The following is a 23594-nucleotide window of genomic DNA, read 5'->3' as shown; positions in this document are numbered from 1 at the left end:
AGGAAAGATTGTAGGTGAGCTAGTGAACCCTTGTGGCAATCAGGTCCATGTCAGTTGTTTCCCTTGCCAGGTAAAGGCAAAGATATTAATTGACTCTCTTCAGCAACAGGAATACTAAAAAATGCTCCAGTTAAATCTAAAACAGTATAATATTGAGCGCACGCAGGTATCCGAGTAAGAATTAAACTGGGGTCAGGGACTACAGGATGTGGGGAAATAACATGTTCATTTACAGCACAGAGATCTCGAACAAATCTATACTCTGGGTCCCCGTCTTTATCTAATAATCGATGTTTGCTTACGGGTAGAATAGGAGTATTATAAGGACTTTGACATTCTCTAAGTGTGCCCTTTCTCAAGAAAGACTCGGTTTGTTTATGTATACTCGGTATAGCTTCATCAACAATGGGGTACTGTGGTATCGAAGGGGGCGAGCCTCCTTTTGTTTTAATAATTACCGGTTCTGCAGATAAGAGCAATCCTGCGTCTTCACAGAATCACAGAATGGTAGGGGTTGGAAGGGACCTCTGTGGGTCATCTAGTCCAACCCCCCTGCCGAAGCAGGGTCACCTAGAGCAGGCTGCATAGGACCTTGTCCAGGCGGGTCTTGAATATCTCCAGAGGAGGAGATTCCACAACCTCCCTGGGCAGCCTGTTCCACTGCTCCGTCACCCTCAGAGGGAAGAAGTTCTTCCTCATGTTCAGACGGAACTTCCTATGCTTCATTTTGTGCCCATTGCCCCTTGTCCTGTCGCTGGGCACCACTGAAAAGAGTCTTCGCTAGAGTTACTCCATAGTTCCCGGGGAACCGCTTCGAGTCCTTGAGGAATTCTAGAAGATAAAACTTCGTCCTTGGGGATGTGTATAATTTCAGATCCCGTTATTACCAATTGGATTCCGCTAGGAGCAAGAAGTATCTGAGTGCCAAATTCCTGCAAAAGGTCACATCCCAGCAACGATACGGGTGAATTTGGGGAGATCACAAACCTTCCCCCCACGCCAATTTTCCGGCCAAAATAATAGGAAGGGGTGTAGAGAGGTATTTTACTTCTTCTCCTACAACTCCCCGTAGAATTACCTTTTCTTCTGAAACTTGTGGAATGGCATAGCTTAATAGAGACAACGTTGCTCCCGTATCTACTAAAAACTGAACAGAAATCCCATTTACCTTTGCAGGAACTCGTCCGTACTCATTTACCTCTACTCCTTCGAGGGACATTTTCGCGTTTCTCCGGCAAGTGTGGAGTCTCTAATATTTCACTGCGAATGAGGACGCGGTGGATATGCAGGGGTGGCTCCTCGTCCAGGACTTCTTGGGCGAAGCGGACATTCCCGTTGAAGATGTCCTAAATTTCCACAATAAAAACATTCTAGAGTATTAGAAGTTGACTGGTTTTGAAATGGGGGAAATGGGGCTCTTCCCCCACGTCCTCTGCCCCTCGGGTTTCCTCTTGAGAGACCCCTACCTCTTCCCCTGGGGTTGTAAGTTTGTGTTATAGCAGCTGCCAATAGACTGATTTCCCTCTCCTTTCCCTGTCGTTCTCGCTTTCTTTCCTGTTTCTGTTTCTCACTCTCTCTCTCTCTTCTGTTTTTCTTCGTCTCTTCCGTCACAAACAAAGGTAGCAATACTAAGTATTTCAGTTAAGGTTTCCCCTTGCCATCCTGGCATGTGCTTTTTAAAATATTTATTAATGTCTGGGGATGATTGTTCCACAAAAACACTAATGGCTAGTGGTTCCTGAAAATTTTCCCTTGTCATCCCCCCATACTTTAATAAAGTTGCTTTTAGCTGTGTCCAGTAATCGCTTGGATGTTCATCAGGTTTTTGTCTGCACTCTAAAACTTTTGTCCAATTTGCAGTCTTTTCACCACACTGCCGCACGGCATCTAATAATTGCCGGACAGCAACCTGGTAGGCTTGCATGCCATCTGGAGTAGTTAGGTCGCAAAGAGGATTTTCAGTGGGCCAGGGGTTTACCCCTTGCCCTCTTTGAGCAATTTCTCTGTCCTTTTGGAAAATCTTTTCTCTTTCATCCATCTGGAATAATTCTCTCAACAGAGTTTTCACATCATTCCGATTAGGAGTATAGTCAGTAACTATTCCAGACGACATTTGTGCACGTTTTTCGGCATCATCTCTCAGTCTTGGCATTTTACTTTGCCACATAATTAAATCTCTCATAATTAACCTCCTCGGCCTCTGGGGCGGAGGGAGGAGAGCTCACTTTTGTCTTAGGTGGTTTACGCCTTCGATAAGCCCAATTATACCATATATGCCAATAATCAATATCCTGGCTGCCAGAATCTTCCAATATTATCCTTAAAAATTTTAATTTATGGAGTTTAAAGGTTGTTCCTGTAGGAGGCCAAATATCCATAGGTCGTCCTCCTCCTCTAGTCCGAGTCAGGAACGGCCATTCCTCCTGGCACAGCAAAATTAACCTTCGCTCCTGTAAAGTTTGTGCCAAAGTTATTTGCTTCCAATTCTCTAAGACCTCAGCAAGGGGCGTCCCCCTTCCAACGCTGGGTACAGTTCCCATTTTCACAAAAATTCTAATGGACTTAGCTAAGCTCTTAGCAAGTTTAAACACAAGAGTACTCCCAGTTTTGTCTGGAATCACCCGTGCCCAAGTCTCGTAGGTGAACTCACCTATTGTTGCCGGCAAGTGAGCGTTGGTAAGGGGCTTGTCCGGAGGATTTCCTGGCTCTCCTTCCTCTTGTGTCCTAGAGTCCCATCTGGGGTGCCATCTCTACAAGGGAAAAACCAGACGTGAGTACCTCTAGGTTTGCTTTATTGACAACTCGGAGTTGGGCCATCACCTGAGTGAGTGGCAAAGCTCAACTCGCTTAGACCAGTTTATATACATTTCTTAAACCGATTGCATCAAGTCTAGAATCTTCATAAGTTTCTAAGCAACCGTCCAGTTCCTTAAATACATCATTTATTCAATTCTCTCTGTTCTTCTCTCTTAGCAGAATTCCCCCTCGCTGGTTGCAGGTCCCGTTTGGTTTCAGGGTCGGCTCGGGGTCGTCGCCTGTCCTTTATCTTCTTCTGTGAATTCTGTTTGGTACAATTCTGAGAAAGACTTCGAGAGGCTTCAAGATGTTCTATTAAAAGTTTAGTTAAAGCGAGCAATTTTCTCATACAAAAAGTTTCCTTCTATACTGCGATACACCTGTTTCAGATAATTAATCATCTTTTGTTAATATTGTCTTTGTGTGATTAGCTTGACTGGGTTTTAAGCCAGTCTCGGGTGGGTCTGTACAAGGGACAAGGCTGAGAACAACATCTCAGGCCTTTCGAGTGGCATTCTGGTTGCATTTAGCCTTATACTATAGTTAACTTATTCTAACCTAAATTCTTAACTTTTTCGAGTAAATACAACATTTTCTACAGCCTCACACAACAGGACTAACTTGGGTTAGGCCTGCTTGTTGAGCATCTGCCTGGACCAAAGTTCAGTTAGTTTGGACAGGAGGAGCGCATCCGTCACAGCAGGCTTCCCCTAGCAATGACCCCAGAGCTCTGAGGGCGGTAGTCAAGGGCATGGGGGCCCAGGTGGTGTTCTCCTCAGTCCTGCCAGTGAGGGGAAAGGGTGGGAGGAGGAGGAGGAGGAGGAGGAGGAGGAGGAGGAGGGCACTGATAATGCGGGTCAATAATTGGCTGCGGAGCCGGTGCTGGCGACAGGGGTTTGGGTTCTTATGACCGTGGGACCCTGTCTGCGGATCAGCGTCTGCTTGGGGGAGAGGGGATCCACCTCACTAAGCGGGGCAAAGGTATTTTTGCCAGTAGGCTAGCTGACCTCATTAGGAGGGCTTTAAACTAAGAACGAGGGGGAGGGAGAGAGTAACCAGCAGCCCTGCGAGGGAGTGAGGGACAGGGTCAATGAGCAAAGGGCAGGGGGTGATGTGACGGGAAGGGATCACAAAATCAACAAAAGGGGGCTTAAGCGGGGTCACCTCCAGCACTTGCATGTAAGCAAGGAAGTGCCTACAAGGCACCATCATGGTGATACCTGTAAATGTAAAATTTCCACTTACCAGAGTGATTGTAATGAAACTGAAGTAGATCCTTGCTGATTTGAGAAGACAGGAAAGCGCTAAGATAAAGAGGCTCCTAAACGACACTACTTGGACAAACTTGACTTGCTGTTTTGGGGAGGGATAGGAAAGCTCTAAGATAGAGAGACTCCTAAATAATGTTATTTGGACAGCTCAGCCTTGGGAGGGCAGATGCACCAAGCTACAGAGGTAAAGAGGCACCAAGAGGGTGACAAGACCGGAGCAAAACAACCTGGAAGGACATGGTATACGTAATCTTAGACCTGAGTTTGCGCAGAAACAAAGGTCGACCAGCAGACACTGTGATGAGGAGTATAAGCCTTCATCTTGAGACCCTCAAAGACCACCCGAGGACGCTAACAGACATGCGTTAAAGACATTAACATATGCTAATTAGTTTTTGGAAAAGTCATGAATATGCTAAGCATTTCTCGGAAATATAATGAATCTGTATATTGTGATTGTATCTAACCTGAAATGACAGGGTGTTTGGCGCGCACGTTTGGAGGAGAGATCCCCCGTGTGCCCGGCGTCGCAATAAAGAATACCTGCTTAACAGTCTGCCAACTATTGAGTCTTCAATTCCGGCTTTTCACGGCATCAATGGAGAAATCCCCAGAGCCCCTTCTAGGGAGTCAACGTGCTGGGGTGCCTCTCTGAAGTGCCTGCACGCTAACGCGCGCAGTATGGGGAAAAAGCACGAGGAGAGGTGCTCTGCTGGACCTCCTGCTGAACAACAAGGAGGGGCTCGTTGGGGATGCGAAGGCCAAAGGCAGCCTTGGCTGCAGCGGCCGTGAGATGGCGGAGTTCAGGATCCCGAGAGGAGGGTAAAAAGCAAGCTCGCAACCCTGGACTTGAGGAGAGCCGACTCTGGCCTCTTCAGGGATCTGCTTGGAGGCGTCCTGTGGGATAGGGCCCTGGAGGGAAGAGGGGCCCAAGGAAGCTGGTTAATATTAGAGGGTCACTTCCTCCGAGCTCAAGAGCGGTCCGTCGCAACGAGCCTTAAGGCTGCGCAAGAGGAAGGTGAGCCTGAATCCAACCTCGAGCTGACTGACGCAAGTAACTCACGAGATGAAGGAGGCTGGACGCTTGTCTGTGCTTGGGCTAGAAGGAAGAACCCTCCCCCCTCTCCTGAAGTGTCCCTACATAACAGACAGGATGCTCTGGGCTTGGGGACTGAAGAGCACGCGAGTAACGGACAGGATCCAGGACAAGCCAGCCATGCAAAGCTGACCCAACCACCGACCCGCATTCGAACCAGTGCCACCGGAAAAGCACGTAAGGTATTAGTAATTGGAGATTCCCTACTGAGAGGCACCGAAGCACCCATTTGCTGTCCAGACGGTTTCTCTAGAGAAGTCTGCTGCCTACCAGGAGCTCGCATCCGTGGCGTCACTGAGAGGCTGCCGAGCCTGGTGAACCCTACAGATTATCATCCGCTCCTACTGTTCCGTGTAGGGTGTGACGAGGCAACTTGGAACCCTCCAAAGAGACTATATGTCCCTCGGAGCAACGTTAAAAGAATCAGGAGCAGAGGTGGTGGTCTCCTCTATCCTCCCAGTCAGAGGAATGGGTCCAGGAAGGAGGAGGCGAATTGAACAGGTGAATGCCTGGCCGCGTAGCTGGTGCCATGCTCAAGGTTTTGCCTTCTGTGATCATGGATCTACCTTTGAGAAGCCGGGTCTGTTGGCAGCTGATGGGATTCACCTGACCAAGCGGGGCAAGAGGGGCTTCGCCAACGAGCTGACCAGACTCACAAGGAGGGCTTTAAACTAGACTCGGCGGGGGAAGGGGATGGAGTTTTGAGCAACAGAGAAGAGCCAGGGGCTGCTGATGCGTTAGGAACCAACAGGGGAACACCTGAGAAATGCCGCAAAGGAACTGGGGCGCGATCCTCCAAAAAGGTGATGCGGTCGACAGCCCAACTGAAGCGTCTCAACGCCAACGCGCGCAGCACGGGTAACAAACGTGGCTGAGTGAGGACCTTCTGGTCGAGCTGAAGCGCGAGAAGGAAACGCGTAGGCAGTGGAAGCGGGGACAGGCAGCCTGGGAAGAATATAAGGATGCTGCCCGGGTGCGTGGGGATGGGATCAGGAAAGCTAAGGCACAGCCGGAGCTGAATTTGGCAAGGGGTGTGAAGAATCGTAGGAAGGGCTTCTACTGGGGCGTTGGTCAGAAAAGGAAGACTAAAGACACACACCACACTACGCACACACACCACACCACACCACACACCCCCCCCCCGATAAATAAGACAGGAGATCTACAGACAGACGATTTTTTTCCTCCGTTTTCACTGGCAATCACTGTTCCCACATCCATGATCTGGATGATGGGTAGACAGACCATACCCTCAGCGAGTTTGCTGATGATACAGAACTGGGAGGAGTGGCTGATACCCCGGGGGGTTGTGCTGCCATCCAGAGGGACCTCGACGGGCTGGAGAAATGGGCAGGCAGGAGCCTCGTGCAGTTCAGCAAGGGGAAGTGCAAAGTCCCGCGCCTGGGGAGGAACAACCCCATGCACCAGTATATGCTGGAGGCCGACTGGCTGGAAAGCAGCTTTGCAGAAAAGGACGTGGGGGGCTCCTGGTGGACACCAAGTTGAACGCGAGCCGACAACGTGCCCTTGCCGCAAAGAAGGCTAAGGCTATCCTTAGCCCGATATAGAGGAAAGCAGGGTTTATGTATGTTACACTACAGTTGTGTAGAGCAATCGAATTGCTCGCTCTCCCCGGGGGTGCAGGGCACCACAGACCACCCTCGGGCAGCTTTGGGGGCTCTGCCTATTTTTCTAAAAGCCTCCTACCCAGCTTAGCGCAAGTCCTATCTTGATCTGCCCTCCAGCCCTCAAGCCACCAGTGCTGAACACACGCTTTGTATTTTATTTTCTCCCGGGAGGCGTGCAGCTTAGAAACGGCTGCAATTGAAGTGGGGCTTTCAGGGAACAATTTAGAGCACCTTCTGTTGGCTCTGCGAAATGTTCTGAAAAGTTAAGGCCTGCCCTGCCCTGGCAAAAGCAGTCATGTGACTGGAGGGAGCAGCGCCAAAAAGCCACAAGCACGTTTGGGGTGGACTTGCTGCGGTAATAAATAACAATAAGCAATACTTCTAGCTACACCAGCCTCTTGTGAGACCTCGTTGCCCGCCCACAGGGTCGCAGCACTACACGGCGCAGATCCCTCCGCGGACTCGGCCAACGTCTTCTCCCTCCGCCCCCGGGTCGGATCCCTCCGCGCCCCGAGAGCACGCAAACTCCCTGAGCCCCGGCAAGCACCAGGTCGACGAGGGCGGCCCCGCCAGGGGGGCGGGGACAAGCGAAAACGACAGACGAGACAGCCCATCGAGACGCGGGATCGGCCGGCGGCGATCTGGCGGCCCAATGGGCGCCGCGGAGGGCCTGGCCGAGTGGAGGAAGCGCGGGGGCGACAAGGGGCGTTGTCGTGGCTGACGAGATTATTGGGGCGCCGCCACTGTCTTCGGGAAGGCGCTTCCCCGCCAACGTCATCTACGAGGACGAGGAGGTAGCCGCGGCTTTGCTCTGTGCGCGGTCCCCCTTCCCTTCCCTTCCCTTCCCTTCCCTTCCCTTCCCTTCCCTTCCCTTCCCTTCCCTTCCCTTCCCTTCCCTTCCCTTCCCTTCCCTTCCCTTCCCTTCCCTTCCCTTCCCTTCCCTTCCCTTCCCTTCCCTTCCCTTCCCTTCCCTTCCCTTCCCTTCCCTTCCCTTCCCTTCCCTTCCCTTCCCTTCCCTTCCCTTCCCTTCCCTTCCCTTCCCTTCCCTTCCCTTCCCTTCCCTTCCCTTCCCCGCGCTCGCAGGCACCCTGAGCCGAGGGCCCGTTGCGCGGTGCCCGGGAGCGCGGCAGGGTGGGTGGAGGGACGGGGGACGGGCGGGGCCTCTCTGGGTTGTGGCGCTCTCTACTGCACCATCCCTAAAACATCGCGCTTCTTCGGTGCCCCCCCCGGCTGCCGCGGCGCGTACTGGGTTGCTGGTGCTGTCCGGCTCGCCTCGGTTCCCAGCCCACCGTGGCGCGTGCGCAGAGGAGGGCCTCTGACGGTAACGCTCTTGGTGGCAGCCGCAGACGTTTGCCGCGTGATATCCCTTTGGCACTGCAAGTCGTGCAAAGTTTGCTGCCGAGGGATGGGAGCGGTCCTGCCTCGTGTAGGATGATAGTCTTGAAACCGTAGATTAAGCACACGCAGTCAGTGTCCTCGGGGATTCGGCTGGGGGGGGGTGGGGATGTGGGGGGTGTGTAAACAGTGGACGTCTGAGTAGCGACCGTAAGGAGTTAGTTCTGCATAGGAGAAATGCAGGTCCTGATGTGCCTCGTAATAGCGTTATAGAGATTTCACAGCTCTGCTGTGCAAGGCTTTGGTTCTGAAGCCCCAAACTGGATTATTAAAGCAAAGAATTACAGCTTTTCTTATTTTTCGTGAAAAACAAACAAAAAAAAACAAATCTAGAAACTGGTCATCCTGCAGGCTGCAAAAGCTTCCCAGATCTCGTTGCTGTGGTGAGGTGGGGCCGTGATAACAGCATGCTTGCAAGGTTCACGGATGCTGGTGCACCACGACGTGCTAGGAACTCGAGCGAGCTGCTCAGACTTGGGGGGGGGGGGAAGCAGCCCTTACCTACATGATGGTAACTTTAAGTTAGTATCCCGTATCATTTTGTTATTAAACTGCTGACAGTTAACAGTTAGGGATGTCTTCTGCTCTTGAAGGTAGGGTTTATGTGCAATGTAGAAGACAGACTGGTATGCTGCACTTGCAGGCTTCCTGTGATTATGCTTTTGCTCAGTACTGGAGTTCCCTGTAGCATGGAAATCGAATGGCCGCTGATCTTCCACTTCGCCGAATTCTTTGCTGATTCAGTTAAGCCCTTTGTCTCCTGCCTCTGCGTGGACCACATCGAATGGAAAAAGTGCTTAGGAAATGGTCAACCCAAATCAAAACATACTGGAGGTCGCTAATGTGAAGTCCTGGCCCGTCTCCTTGCCCCCATCATCTTGCATGCTGAATCCCGCTTCTGGAGGGGGCTCTGTAAATACGTTGTATTTTGTGTATAGAAAGTATTGATATCACGTAAGAAAAGTCAACGTTTCGGCTTGCGTTTGGGGTATCCGGTAACCTGCTTCTGCACGAGTTCAGTGGGGCATATTGATTTGCTTAAGCTATTGCCTTTCTCTGAAGCCAATCACGTTTTAACTGTTTGCTCTTCCTCCAGTGCCTTGCGTTCCGCGATCTTTCACCCCAAGCTCCGACGCTTTTCCTAGTCATGCCTAAGGAGCCAATTATCAGGTTATCTGAAGCAGAAGGTTCTGGTGAATCTGTAAGTACTGGGGAAGCTTTCTGTATGCTAAACTGTACCTGTAATTAGTTCCTAATTTACTAGACTCTTTCCCTCTTGATAGGGCGTGGTAGGCTATTTTGGGTTTTCTGGCGCTGTAACCTTTTGCCTCTAGCTTGTAACGGAACTGAGCTTTTTGACTGAAAGTAGGGATATAAAGCACTGCTCATCCCTGGGTATGTACTTCTGGTGCAAAATGCGGTGTCGCTTTGGAGCGCAGTCTGATGCCTGTTGTCATGGTTGAGAGAGAGAGGAAAATGTCGGTTGCAGGCGGACAGACGGTAGTTTGAAGCGCAGTGGCTGAATTGCTAGGAATTGGCTAACTGGTTTCTCTGGGTGGTTCTCTGCTCTCCTTCCTTCCCTTCCTGCCCTCTCCCCTCTTTGTGTGTGGCTTTTTATTTTATTTGTTTACGGTTTTGTACTTCCTTTCTCCAGCTTCTTGGGCATTTAATGCCCGCTGGGAAGAAGCGTGCTGCTCACCTGGGCCTGACACATGGATTCCGGATGGTTGTGGATGAAGGGCCCGAGGGTGGGCAGCCTGTCTGTCGCGTACATCTATGTATTCTGGGTGGCCGTCAGTTGGGCTGGCCGCCTGGCTAAGATTTTTGCACCGCAAGAGTTGCCCCACGTGTACGAACCGCCACTGAATGGATTTCGTCTGTTGCCCGTCAGTCTAGCCACTGTCGATGTCTCATTTTTTGTGACGTGTGTCTGTGGAAGGTAACAAAGGCTTTTGAGCAGCAGTTGCACAATAAAGATTTAGCATGGGGATATCACCTCTGTCTTGAGCGTCTTACTGAGGGAAATAGTTCTGCAAGTTAAAATGGTGTCTCCCCGGAGCGTAAGTATGTGGAATGTTTCAGTCTGTTAACAGCGTTTTGTAGCTAGGCAGTGATTTGGCCAGTCATTTGAAGCGTGACGCTGGAACCGCTTGGCAGTCTCCTGCGTCTTGTGGGAAGCAAACGCTTAGCTTTTTGGAAGTGGTACACAAATGTACATAAAGCCAGTGTAGGCCGCTGCTAACACTTTAGAAAACGCTGTACGTGACGCTACAGGCGTGCCATACGAGGGTGGTTTTGGCACAGTGCAGTGTGTTGGAGAAGCATCCAACTCCTGTTGGAGCACTTTATCCCTTTTCTGGTGAGGAGGGATATGGTAGGGGAAAACACTCGGTCTGAATGGCAGCTGTGGGGCTTCCATAGCACAGTGGAATCTCTCTTTTGTCGGTTTGGGTCAGCTGTCCTGGCTCTGTCCCCTCCCAACCTCTTGCCCACCCCCAGCTTTCTGGAGTTTGGGGGTGGTTGGAGAGAGAGCCTCCATGCTGTGGGAGCACTGCTCAGCAGTTAGTCAAAACATTGGTGTGTTACAACTGCAAAGCACAGCACTGTGAGGGCTGCTATGGGGAAAGTCGCCTCCATCCCAGCCAGGGCCAAACCAAAACTACATCGCGGGGAGACGGCAAACTTCATCTTTCTTTAATGGCTTTTAAAAAAGGGAGATGGGCACGGGAAAGCAGGGCGATCCTTCGTTGCCCTTGAAACACCGTGTTACTGAGGCACCAGAGACGCCCACTGGAAGGCGTCTTCATCTCTTCTGTATCCCCAAGCAATGGGGTGAAGTTTGGTGATGCGGGCGCGTAAGTAACGCGAGGCCTTCACCTTTATTTAATCTTCCCGGGGAGAAGTTCTGGCTGTGTAAACTCCCTAAGGTATCCCGAAGGTGTTCCCGCTTCTGGGGGCGGGGGAATTCTGAAGCAGCTAGGCATGGCTCATACATTCAGAGAGACCGGGTGATTGCCGTAGGTTTAGGAGGTCTCTGGCGCCTGGTGGAATCTATGTCTCGCCTCGCTGGCAACGTTGCCGATACTTTGTTCCAAACCAGAGAGAGCAAAGGGTTATTAAACGGTGATCCGCTGAAGAATCGTAGCATCCTAGAGCAGCCCAGGTGGGCAGGGACCTCGAAAGATCGTCTGGCCCAGCCTTTTGTGGCAAAGGGAGCCTAGATGAGATTATCTAGCACCCTGTCCAATCGCATCTTGAAAACCTCCAGCGTTGAGACAAAATGTCTGTCTTGTATCGAGATGAAACCTCTCTCCTGGTGCAACTTGTACCCGTTGCCCCTTGTCTTCTCCATGTGGCTCCTCGCGAAGAGAGCACCTCCGGCCTCTTTGTAGCCACCCTTTAAGTACTGGTACTGGCATGCTGTGACGAGGTCCCCCCTGAGCCTTCTCTTCTCCAAGGGAGAAAAGACCCAACTCCTTCAGCCTTTCCTCACAGGGCGGGTTCTCCAGCCCTTTGATCGTCTTTGTGGCCCTCCTCGGGACCCTCTCCAGTCTGTCTGTGTCTTTTTTCGGTTTGTTGTTTTTCTGGGTTTTTTTTGAATTGTGGGGACCAGAACTGGACACAGCGCTGCAGGTGCAGCCTGCAGGGGTGACCTCTGTGAGAAGAGGCCAGGGTCTGCCCTGGGCTGGACACAGCTGGTTCCAGCCAGCTAGGCACTGGACTCGCCGCAGGCCAAAGCTGAGCAACTCGGCGAAGCTGGTGGCGCCCCTGTGAAAACATCCGCTTAAAGTTAGTATGAGATACAAAGATGATCGCGTAAGCTTACTTGTACGTATCTTAAATGTTAGATGCATGCAAAAAAAGGTCACTTACCAACCCATCGATGCCTGGTGTCAGGTAAGGGATCTCTCGGCCTCGAGGGGTAACCTTTGGGGGGCGTCCCTACTCAAGGGGAGATCGCCGCCGCGCAGCCAGCTGCTATGGAGGGAGAGCTCGACGGACCCTGATGGCCGCACATATTTCTAGCGTAAAGTGGTTGAGTCGTAGTCAGATTTTCTGCCGTGTTCACGCAGTTTTGGCCGCTTATCAGCCCAGTCTCCAGCCAAACCGGTTTGTTGGGTTTGGTGCTGGGTTCTCACCGATAGCCTCACACAACAGGACTAACTTCGGTTAACAGAACCTCCTGGGAACTTTAAATCCCTGAAGTCATTTCTCAAAATTTGAGGAAAGATTGTAGGTGAGCTAGTGAACCCTTGTGGCAATCGGGTCCATGTCAGTTGTTTCCCTTGCCAGGTAAAGGCAAAGATATTAATTGACTCTCTTCAGCAACAGGAATACTAAAAAATGCTCCAGTTAAATCTAAAACAGTATAATATTGAGCGCACGCAGGTATCCGAGTAAGAATTAAACTGGGGTCAGGGACTACAGGATGTGGGGAAATAACATGTTCATTTACAGCACAGAGATCTCGAACAAATCTATACTCTGGGTCCCCATCTTTATCTAATAATCGATGTTTGCTTACGGGTAGAATAGGAGTATTATAAGGACTTTGACATTCTCTAAGTGTGCCCTTTCTCAAGAAAGACTCGGTTTGTTTATGTATACTCGGTATAGCTTCATCAACAATGGGGTACTGTGGTATCGAAGGGGGCGAGCCTCCTTTTGTTTTAATAATTACCGGTTCTGCAGATAAGAGCAATCCTGCGTCTTCACAGAATCACAGAATGGTAGGGGTTGGAAGGGACCTCTGTGGGTCATCTAGTCCAACCCCCCTGCCGAAGCAGGGTCACCTAGAGCAGGCTGCATAGGACCTTGTCCAGGCGGGTCTTGAATATCTCCAGAGAAGGAGACTCCACAACCTCCCTGGGCAGCCTGTTCCACTGCTCCGTCACCCTCAGAGGGAAGAAGTTCTTCCTCATGTTCAGACGAAACTTCCTGTGCTTCATTTTGTGCCCATTGCCCCTTGTCCTGTCGCTGGGCACCACTGAAAAGAGTCTTCGCTAGAGTTACTCCATAGTTCCCGGGGAACCGCTTCGAGTCCTTGAGGAATTCTAGAAGATAAAACTTCGTCCTTGGGGATGTGTATAATTTCAGATCCCGTTATTACCAATTGGATTCCGCTAGGAGCAAGAAGTATCTGAGTGCCAAATTCCTGCAAAAGGTCACATCCCAGCAACGATACGGGTGAATTTGGGGAGATCACAAACCTTCCCCCCACGCCAATTTTCCGGCCAAAATAATAGGAAGGGGTGTAGAGAGGTATTTTACTTCTTCTCCTACAACTCCCCGTAGAATTACCTTTTCTTCTGAAACTTGTGGAATGGCATAGCTTAATAGAGACAACGTTGCTCCCGTATCTACTAAAAACTGAACAGAAATCCCATTTACCTTTGCAGGAACTCGTCCGTACTCATTTACCTCTACTCCTTCGAGGGACATTTTCGCGTTTCTCCGGCAAGTGTGGAGTCTCTAATATTTCACTGCGAATGAGGACGCGGTGGATATGCAGGGGTGGCTCCTCGTCCAGGACTTCTTGGGCGAAGCGGACATTCCTGTTGAAGATGTCCTGAATTTCCACAATAAAAACATTCTAGAGTATTAGAAGTTGACTGGTTTTGAAATGGGGGAAATGGGGCTTTTCCCCCACGTCCTCTGCCGCTCGGGTTTCCTCTTGAGAGACCCCTACCTCTTCCCCTGGGGTTGTAAGTTTGTGTTATAGCAGCCGCCAATAGACTGATTTCCCTCTCCTTTCCCTGTCGTTCTCGCTTTCTTTCCTGTTTCTGTTGCTCACTCTCTCTCTCTTCTGTTTTTCTTCGTCTCTTCCGTCACAAACAAAGGTAGCAATACTAAGTATTTCAGTTAAGGTTTCCCCTTGCCATCCTGGCATGTGCTTTTTAAAATATTTATTAATGTCTGGGGATGATTGTTCCACAAAAACACTAATGGCTAGTGGTTCCTGAAAATTTTCCCTTGTCATCCCCCCATACTTTAATAAAGTTGCTTTTAGCTGTGTCCAGTAATTGCTTGGATGTTCATCAGGTTTTTGTCTGCACTCTAAAACTTTTGTCCAATTTGCAGTCTTTTCACCACACTGCCGCACGGCATCTAATAATTGCCGGACAGCAACCTGGTAGGCTTGCATGCCATCTGGAGTAGTTAGGTCGCAAAGAGGATTTTCAGTGGGCCAGGGGTTTACCCCTTGCCCTCTTTGAGCAATTTCTCTGTCCTTTTGGAAAATCTTTTCTCTTTCATCCATCTGGAATAATTCTCTCAACAGAGTTTTCACATCATTCCGATTAGGAGTATAGTCAGTAACTATTCCAGACGACATTTGTGCACGTTTTTCGGCATCATCTCTCAGTCTTGGCATTTTACTTTGCCACATAATTAAATCTCTCATAATTAACCTCCTCGGCCTCTGGGGCGGAGGGAGGTGAGCTCACTTTTGTCTTAGGTGGTTTACGCCTTCGATAAGCCCAATTATACCATATATGCCAATAATCAATATCCTGGCTGCCAGAATCTTCCAATATTATCCTTAAAAATTTTAATTTATGGAGTTTAAAGGTTGTTCCTGTAGGAGGCCAAATATCCATAGGTCGTCTTCCTCCTCTAGTCCGAGTCAGGAACGGCCATTCCTCCTGGCACAGCAAAATTAACCTTCGCTCCTGTAAAGTTTGTGCCAAAGTTATTTGCTTCCAATTCTCTAAGACCTCAGCAAGGGGCGTCCCCCTTCCAACGCTGGGTACAGTTCCCATTTTCACAAAAATTCTAATGGACTTAGCTAAGCTCTTAGCAAGTTTAAACACAAGAGTACTCCCAGTTTTGTCTGGAATCACCCGTGCCCAAGTCTCGTAGGTGAACTCACCTATTGTTGCCGGCAAGTGAGCGTTGGTAAGGGGCTTGTCCGGAGGATTTCCTGGCTCTCCTTCCTCTTGTGTCCTAGAGTCCCATCTGGGGTGCCATCTCTACAAGGGAAAAACCAGACGTGAGTACCTCTAGGTTTGCTTTATTGACAACTCGGAGTTGGGCCATCACCTGAGTGAGTGGCAAAGCTCAACTCGCTTAGACCAGTTTATATACATTTCTTAAACCGATTGCATCAAGTCTAGAATCTTCATAAGTTTCTAAGCAACCGTCCAGTTCCTTAAATACATCATTTATTCAATTCTCTCTGTTCTTCTCTCTTAGCAGAATTCCCCCTCGCTGGTTGCAGGTCCCGTTTGGTTTCAGGGTCGGCTCGGGGTCGTCGCCTGTCCTTTATCTTCTTCTGTGAATTCTGTTTGGTACAATTCTGAGAAAGACTTCGAGAGGCTTCAAGATGTTCTATTAAAAGTTTAGTTAAAGCGAGCAATTTTCTCATACAAAAAGTTTCCTTCTATACTGCGATACACCTGTTTCAGATAATTAATCATCTTTTGTTAATATTGTCTTTGTGTGATTAGCTTGACTGGGTTTTAAGCCAGTCTCGGGTGGGTCTGTACAAGGGACAAGGCTGAGAACAACATCTCAGGCCTTTCGAGTGGCATTCTGGTTGCATTTAGCCTTATACTATAGTTAACTTATTCTAACCTAAATTCTTAACTTTTTCGAGTAAATACAACATTTTCTACAGCCTCACACAACAGGACTAACTTGGGTTAGGCCTGCTTGTTGAGCATCTGCCTGGACCAAAGTTCAGTTAGTTTGGACAGGAGGAGCGCATCCGTCACAGCAGGCTTCCCCTAGCAATGACCCCAGAGCTCTGAGGGCGGTAGTCAAGGGCATGGGGGCCCAGGTGGTGTTCTCCTCAGTCCTGCCAGTGAGGGGAAAGGGTGGGAGGAGGAGGAGGAGGAGGAGGAGGAGGGCACTGATAATGCGGGTCAATAATTGGCTGCGGAGCCGGTGCTGGCGACAGGGGTTTGGGTTCTTATGACCGTGGGACCCTGTCTGCGGATCAGCGTCTGCTTGGGGGAGAGGGGATCCACCTCACTAAGCGGGGCAAAGGTATTTTTGCCAGTAGGCTAGCTGACCTCATTAGGAGGGCTTTAAACTAAGAACGAGGGGGAGGGAGAGAGTAACCAGCAGCCCTGCGAGGGAGTGAGGGACAGGGTCAATGAGCAAAGGGCAGGGGGTGATGTGACGGGAAGGGATCACAAAATCAACAAAAGGGGGCTTAAGCGGGGTCACCTCCAGCACTTGCATGTAAGCAAGGAAGTGCCTACAAGGCACCATCATGGTGATACCTGTAAATGTAAAATTTCCACTTACCAGAGTGATTGTAATGAAACTGAAGTAGATCCTTGCTGATTTGAGAAGACAGGAAAGCGCTAAGATAAAGAGGCTCCTAAACGACACTACTTGGACAAACTTGACTTGCTGTTTTGGGGAGGGATAGGAAAGCTCTAAGATAGAGAGACTCCTAAATAATGTTATTTGGACAGCTCAGCCTTGGGAGGGCAGATGCACCAAGCTACAGAGGTAAAGAGGCACCAAGAGGGCGACAAGACCGGAGCAAAACAACCTGGAAGGACACGGTATACGTAATCTTAGACCTGAGTTTGCGCAGAAACAAAGGTCAACCAGCAGACACTGTGATGAGGAGTATAAGCCTTCACCTTGAGACCCTCAAAGACCACCCGAGGACGCTAACAGACATGCGTTAAAGACATTAACATATGCTAATTAGTTTTTGGAAAAGTCATGAATATGCTAAGCATTTCTCGGAAATATAATGAATCTGTATATTGTGATTGTATCTAACCTGAAATGACAGGGTGTTTGGCGCGCACGTTTGGAGGAGAGATCCCCCGTGTGCCCGGCGTCGCAATAAAGAATACCTGCTTAACAGTCTGCCAACTATTGAGTCTTCAATTCCGGCTTTTCACGGCATCAATGGAGAAATCCCCAGAGCCCCTTCTAGGGAGTCAACGTGCTGGGGTGCCTCTCTGAAGTGCCTGCACGCTAACGCGCGCAGTATGGGGAAAAAGCACGAGGAGAGGTGCTCTGCTGGACCTCCTGCTGAACAACAAGGAGGGGCTCGTTGGGGATGCGAAGGCCAAAGGCAGCCTTGGCTGCAGCGGCCGTGAGATGGCGGAGTTCAGGATCCCGAGAGGAGGGTAAAAAGCAAGCTCGCAACCCTGGACTTGAGGAGAGCCGACTCTGGCCTCTTCAGGGATCTGCTTGGAGGCGTCCTGTGGGATAGGGCCCTGGAGGGAAGAGGGGCCCAAGGAGGCTGGTTAATATTAGAGGGTCACTTCCTCCGAGCTCAAGAGCGGTCCGTCGCAACGAGCCTTAAGGCTGCGCAAGAGGAAGGTGAGCCTGAATCCAACCTCGAGCTGACTGACGCAAGTAACTCACGAGATGAAGGAGGCTGGACGCTTGTCTGTGCTTGGGCTAGAAGGAAGAACCCTCCCCCCTCTCCTGAAGTGTCCCTACATAACAGACAGGATGCTCTGGGCTTGGGGACTGAAGAGCACGCGAGTAACGGACAGGATCCAGGACAAGCCAGCCATGCAAAGCTGACCCAACCACCGACCCGCATTCGAACCAGTGCCACCGGAAAAGCACGTAAGGTATTAGTAATTGGAGATTCCCTACTGAGAGGCACCGAAGCACCCATTTGCCGTCCAGACGGTTTCTCTGGAGAAGTCTGCTGCCTACCAGGAGCTCGCATCCGTGGCGTCACTGAGAGGCTGCCGAGCCTGGTGAACCCTACAGATTATCATCCGCTCCTACTGTTCCGTGTAGGGTGTGACGAGGCAACTTGGAACCCTCCAAAGAGACTATATGTCCCTCGGAGCAACGTTAAAAGAATCAGGAGCAGAGGTGGTGGTCTCCTCTATCCTCCCAGTCAGAGGAATGGGTCCAGGAAGGAGGAGGCGAATTGAACAGGTGAATGCCTGGCCGCGTAGCTGGTGCCATGCTCAAGGTTTTGCCTTCTGTGATCATGGATCTACCTTTGAGAAGCCGGGTCTGTTGGCAGCTGATGGGATTCACCTGACCAAGCGGGGCAAGAGGGGCTTCGCCAACGAGCTGGCCAGACTCACAAGGAGGGCTTTAAACTAGACTCGGCGGGGGAAGGGGATGGAGTTTTGAGCAACAGAGAAGAGCCAGGGGCTGCTGATGCGTTAGGAACCAACAGGGGAACACCTGAGAAATGCCGCAAAGGAACTGGGGCGCGATCCTCCAAAAAGGTGATGCGGTCGACAGCCCAACTGAAGCGTCTCAACGCCAACGCGCGCAGCACGGGTAACAAACGTGGCTGAGTGAGGACCTTCTGGTCGAGCTGAAGCGCGAGAAGGAAACGCGTAGGCAGTGGAAGCGGGGACAGGCAGCCTGGGAAGAATATAAGGATGCTGCCCGGGTGCGTGGGGATGGGATCAGGAAAGCTAAGGCACAGCCGGAGCTGAATTTGGCAAGGGGTGTGAAGAATCGTAGGAAGGGCTTCTACTGGGGCGTTGGTCAGAAAAGGAAGACTAAAGACACACACCACACTACGCACACACACCACACCACACCACACCCCCCCCCTCCGATAAATAAGACAGGAGATCTACAGACAGACGATTTTTTTCCTCCGTTTTCACTGGCAATCACTGTTCCCACATCCATGATCTGGATGATGGGTAGACAGACCGTACCCTCAGCGAGTTTGCTGATGATACAGAACTGGGAGGAGTGGCTGATACCCCGGGGGGTTGTGCTGCCATCCAGAGGGACCTCGACGGGCTGGAGAAATGGGCAGGCAGGAGCCTCGTGCAGTTCAACAAGGGGAAGTGCAAAGTCCCGCGCCTGGGGAGGAACAACCCCATGCACCAGTATATGCTGGAGGCCGACTGGCTGGAAAGCAGCTTTGCAGAAAAGGACGTGGGGGGCTCCTGGTGGACACCAAGTTGAACGCGAGCCGACAACGTGCCCTTGCCGCAAAGGCGGCTAAGGCTATCCTTAGCCCGATATAGAGGAAAGCAGGGTTTATGTATGTTACACTACAGTTGTGTAGAGCAATCGAATTGCTCGCTCTCCCCGGGGGTGCAGGGCACCACAGACCACCCTCGGGCAGCTTTGGGGGCTCTGCCTATTTTTCTAAAAGCCTCCTACCCAGCTTAGCGCAAGTCCTATCTTGATCTGCCCTCCAGCCCTCAAGCCACCAGTGCTGAACACACGCTTTGTATTTTATTTTCTCCCGGGAGGCGTGCAGCTTAGAAACGGCTGCAATTGAAGTGGGGCTTTCAGGGAACAATTTAGAGCACCTTCTGTTGGCTCTGCGAAATGTTCTGAAAAGTTAAGGCCTGCCCTGCCCTGGCAAAAGCAGTCATGTGACTGGAGGGAGCAGCGCCAAAAAGCCACAAGCACGTTTGGGGTGGACTTGCTGCGGTAATAAATAACAGTAAGCAGTACTTCTAGCTACACCAGCCTCTTGTGAGACCTCGTTGCCCGCCCACAGGGTCGCAGCACTACACGGCGCAGATCCCTCCGCGGACTCGGCCAACGTCTTCTCCCTCCGCCCCCGGGTCGGATCCCTCCGCGCCCCGAGAGCACGCAAACTCCCTGAGCCCCGGCAAGCACCAGGTCGACGAGGGCGGCCCCGCCAGGGGGGCGGGGACAAGCGAAAACGACAGACGAGACAGCCCATCGAGACGCGGGATCGGCCGGCGGCGATCTGGCGGCCCAATGGGCGCCGCGGAGGGCCTGGCCGAGTGGAGGAAGCGCGGGGGCGACAAGGGGCGTTGTCGTGGCTGACGAGATTATTGGGGCGCCGCCACTGTCTTCGGGAAGGCGCTTCCCCGCCAACGTCATCTGCGAGGACGAGGAGGTTGCCGCGGCTTTGCTCTGTGCGCGGTCCCCCTTCCCTTCCCTTCCCTTCCCTTCCCTTCCCTTCCCTTCCCTTCCCTTCCCTTCCCTTCCCTTCCCTTCCCTTCCCTTCCCTTCCCTTCCCTTCCCTTCCCTTCCCTTCCCTTCTCTCCCCCGCGCTCGCAGGCACCCTGAGCCGAGGGCCCGTTGCGCGGTGCCCGGGAGCGCGGCAGGGTGGGTGGAGGGACGGGGGACGGGCGGGGCCTCTCTGGGTTGTGGCGCTCTCTACTGCACCATCCCTAAAACATCGCGCTTCTTCGGTGCCCCCCCCGGCTGCCGCGGCGCGTACTGGGTTGCTGGTGCTGTCCGGCTCGCCTCGGTTCCCAGCCCCACCGTGGCGCGTGCGCGCGTGCGCAGAGGAGGGCCTCTGACGGTAACGCTCTTGGTGGCAGCCGCAGACGTTTGCCGCGTGATATCCCTTTGGCACTGCAAGTCGTGCAAAGTTTGCTGCCGAGGGATGGGAGCGGTCCTGCCTCGTGTAGGATGATAGTCTTGAAACCGTAGATTAAGCACACGCAGTCAGTGTCCTCGGGGATTCGGCTGGGGGGGGGGGGTGGGGATGTGGGGTGTGTGTAAACAGTGGACGTCTGAGTAGCGACCGTAAGGAGTTAGTTCTGCATAGGAGAAATGCATGTCCTGATGTGCCTCGTAATAGCGTTATAGAGATTTCACAGCTCTGCTGTGCAAGGCTTTGGTTCTGAAGCCCCGAACTGGATTATTAAAGCAAAGAATTACAGCTTTTCTTATTTTTCGTGAAAAACAAAACAAAAAACAAATCTAGAAACCGGTCATCCTGCAGGCTGCAAAAGCTTCCCAGATCTCGTTGCTGTGGTGAGGTGGGGCCGTGATAACAGCATGCTTGCAAGGTTCACGGATGCTGGTGCACCACGACGTGCTAGGAACTCGAGCGAGCTGCTCAGACTTGGGGGGGGGGGGGGGGAAAGCAGCCCTTACCTACACGATGGTAACTTTAAGTTAGTATCCCGTATCATTTTGTTATTAAACTGCTGACAGTTAACAGTTAGGGATGTCTTCTGCTCTTGAAGGTAGGGTTTATGTGCAATGTAGAAGACAGACTGGTACGCTGCACTTGCAGGCTTCCTGTGATTATGCTTTTGCTCAGTACTGGAGTTCTCTGTAGCATGGAAAACAAATGGCTGCTGATCTTCCACTTCGCCGAATTCTTTGCTGATTCAGTTAAGCCCTTTGTCTCCTGCCTCTGCGTGGACCACATCGAATGGAAAAAGTGCTTAGGAAATGGTCAACCCAAATCAAAACATACTGGAGGTCGCTAATGTGAAGTCCTGGCCCGTCTCCTTGCCCCCATCATCTTGCATGCTGAATCCCGCTTCTGGAGGGGGCTCTGTAAATACGTTGTATTTTGTGTATAGAAAGTATTGATATCACGTAAGAAAAGTCAACGTTTCGGCTTGCGTTTGGGGTATCCGGTAACCTGCTTCTGCACGAGTTCAGTGGGGCATATTGATTTGCTTAAGCTATTGCCTTTCTCTGAAGCCAATCACGTTTTAACTGTTTGCTCTTCCTCCAGTGCCTTGCGTTCCGCGATCTTTCACCCCAAGCTCCGACGCTTTTCCTAGTCATGCCTAAGGAGCCAATTATCAGGTTATCTGAAGCAGAAGGTTCTGGTGAATCTGTAAGTACTGGGGAAGCTTTCTGTATGCTAAACTGTACCTGTAATTAGTTCCTAATTTACTAGACTCTTTCCCTCTTGATAGGGCGCGGTAGGCTATTTTGGGTTTTCTGGCGCTGTAACCTTTTGCCTCTAGCTTGTAACGGAACTGAGCTTTTTGACTGAAAGTAGGGATATAAAGCACTGCTCATCCCTGGGTATGTACTTCTGGTGCAAAATGCGGTGTCGCTTTGGAGCGCAGTCTGATGCCTGTTGTCATGGTTGAGAGAGAGAGGAAAATGTCGGTTGCAGGCGGACAGACGGTAGTTTGAAGCGCAGTGGCTGAATTGCTAGGAATTGGCTAACTGGTTTCTCTGGGTGGTTCTCTGCTCTCCTTCCTTCCCTTCCTGCCCTCTCCCCTCTTTGTGTGTGGCTTTTTATTTTATTTGTTTACGGTTTTGTACTTCCTTTCTCCAGCTTCTTGGGCATTTAATGCCCGCTGGGAAGAAGCGTGCTGCTCACCTGGGCCTGACACATGGATTCCGGATGGTTGTGGATGAAGGGCCCGAGGGTGGGCAGCCTGTCTGTCGCGTACATCTACGTATTCTGGGTGGCCGTCAGTTGGGCTGGCCGCCTGGCTAAGATTTTTGCACCGCAAGAGTTGCCCCACGTGTACGAACCGCCACTGAATGGATTTCGTCTGTTGCCCGTCAATCTAGCTACTGTCGATGTCTCATTTTTTGTGACGTGTGTCTGTGGAAGGTAACAAAGGCTTTTGAGCAGCAGTTGCACAATAAAGATTTAGCATGGGGATATCACCTCTGTCTTGAGCGTCTTACTGAGGGAAATAGTTCTGCAAGTTAAAATGGTGTCTCCCCGGAGCGTAAGTATGTGGAATGTTTCAGTCTGTTAACAGCGTTCTGTAGATAGGCAGTGATTTGGCCAGTCATTTGAAGCGTGACGCTGGAACCGCTTGGCAGTCTCCTGCGTCTTGTGGGAAGCAAACGCTTAGCTTTTTGGAAGTGGTACACAAATGTACATAAAGCCAGTGTAGGCCGCTGCTAACACTTTAGAAAACGCTGTACGTGACGCTACAGGCGTGCCATACGAGGGTGGTTTTGGCACAGTGCAGTGTGTTGGAGAAGCATCCAACTCCTGTTGGAGCACTTTATCCCTTTTCTGGTGAGGAGGGATATGGTAGGGGAAAACACTCGGTCTGAATGGCAGCTGTGGGGCTTCCATAGCACAGTGGAATCTCTCTTTTGTCGGTTTGGGTCAGCTGTCCTGGCTCTGTCCCCTCCCAACCTCTTGCCCACCCCCAGCTTTCTGGAGTTTGGGGGTGGTTGGAGAGAGAGCCTCCATGCTGTGGGAGCACTGCTCAGCAGTTAGTCAAAACATTGGTGTGTTACAACTGCAAAGCACAGCACTGTGAGGGCTGCTATGGGGAAAGTCGCCTCCATCCCAGCCAGGGCCAAACCAAAACTACATCGCGGGGAGACGGCAAACTTCATCTTTCTTTAATGGCTTTTAAAAAAGGGAGATGGGCACGGGAAAGCAGGGCGATCCTTCGTTGCCCTTGAAACACCGTGTTACTGAGGCACCAGAGACGCCCACTGGAAGGCGTCTTCATCTCTTCTGTATCCCCAAGCAATGGGGTGAAGTTTGGTGATGCGGGCGCGTAAGTAACGCGAGGCCTTCACCTTTATTTAATCTTCCCGGGGAGAAGTTCTGGCTGTGTAAACTCCCTAAGGTATCCCGAAGGTGTTCCCGCTTCTGGGGGCGGGGGAATTCTGAAGCAGCTAGGCATGGCTCATACATTCAGAGAGACCGGGTGATTGCCATAGGTTTAGGAGGTCTCTGGCGCCTGGTGGAATCTATGTCTCGCCTCGCTGGCAATGTTGCCGATACTTTGTTCCAAACCAGAGAGAGCAAAGGGTTATTAA

At 51.2% G+C, this 23594-nt stretch overlaps 1 protein-coding gene and 1 long non-coding RNA gene across 2 annotated transcripts; both read left to right on the top strand.

The window, feature by feature from the left end:
• The first annotated feature begins 121 nt into the window (after positions 1 to 121).
• Positions 122 to 10181, top strand: LOC142365504 (uncharacterized). Its single transcript, XM_075446326.1, has 3 exons — positions 122 to 174; positions 7217 to 7585; positions 8830 to 10181. The coding sequence occupies exons 1-3, from the start codon at positions 122 to 124 to the stop codon at positions 9026 to 9028; spliced, it is 621 nt and encodes a 206-aa protein (XP_075302441.1). The 3' UTR covers positions 9029 to 10181.
• Positions 10182 to 20010: 9829 nt separating this feature from the next.
• Positions 20011 to 22469, top strand: LOC142365694 (uncharacterized). The gene is made up of 2 exons (XR_012766564.1): positions 20011 to 20195; positions 21571 to 22469. It is a non-coding gene; the product is annotated as an uncharacterized LOC142365694 (long non-coding RNA).
• The last annotated feature ends 1125 nt before the right edge of the window (positions 22470 to 23594 follow it).

This window comes from Opisthocomus hoazin, chromosome W (genome assembly GCF_030867145.1).
Source record: "Opisthocomus hoazin isolate bOpiHoa1 chromosome W, bOpiHoa1.hap1, whole genome shotgun sequence".
NCBI classification, from domain to species: domain Eukaryota; kingdom Metazoa; phylum Chordata; class Aves; order Opisthocomiformes; family Opisthocomidae; genus Opisthocomus; species Opisthocomus hoazin.
The sequence above is the reverse complement of the archived record's forward strand: the minus strand, read 5'-3'. Positions and strand labels throughout refer to the sequence as shown.

Excerpts from the sequence above, each read along its gene's own strand:
- LOC142365504 (XM_075446326.1), top strand. The coding sequence starts at position 122 with ATGCTCCAGTTAAATCTAAAACAGTATAATATTGAGCGCACGCAGGTA. Across the intron at positions 175-7,216 it reads GAGCGCACGCAGGTATCCGA|GGTCGCAGCACTACACGGCG; the intron begins GTAAGAATTAAA and ends GCCCGCCCACAG. Across the intron at positions 7,586-8,829 it reads TCATCTACGAGGACGAGGAG|GCTTCCTGTGATTATGCTTT; the intron begins GTAGCCGCGGCT and ends CTGCACTTGCAG.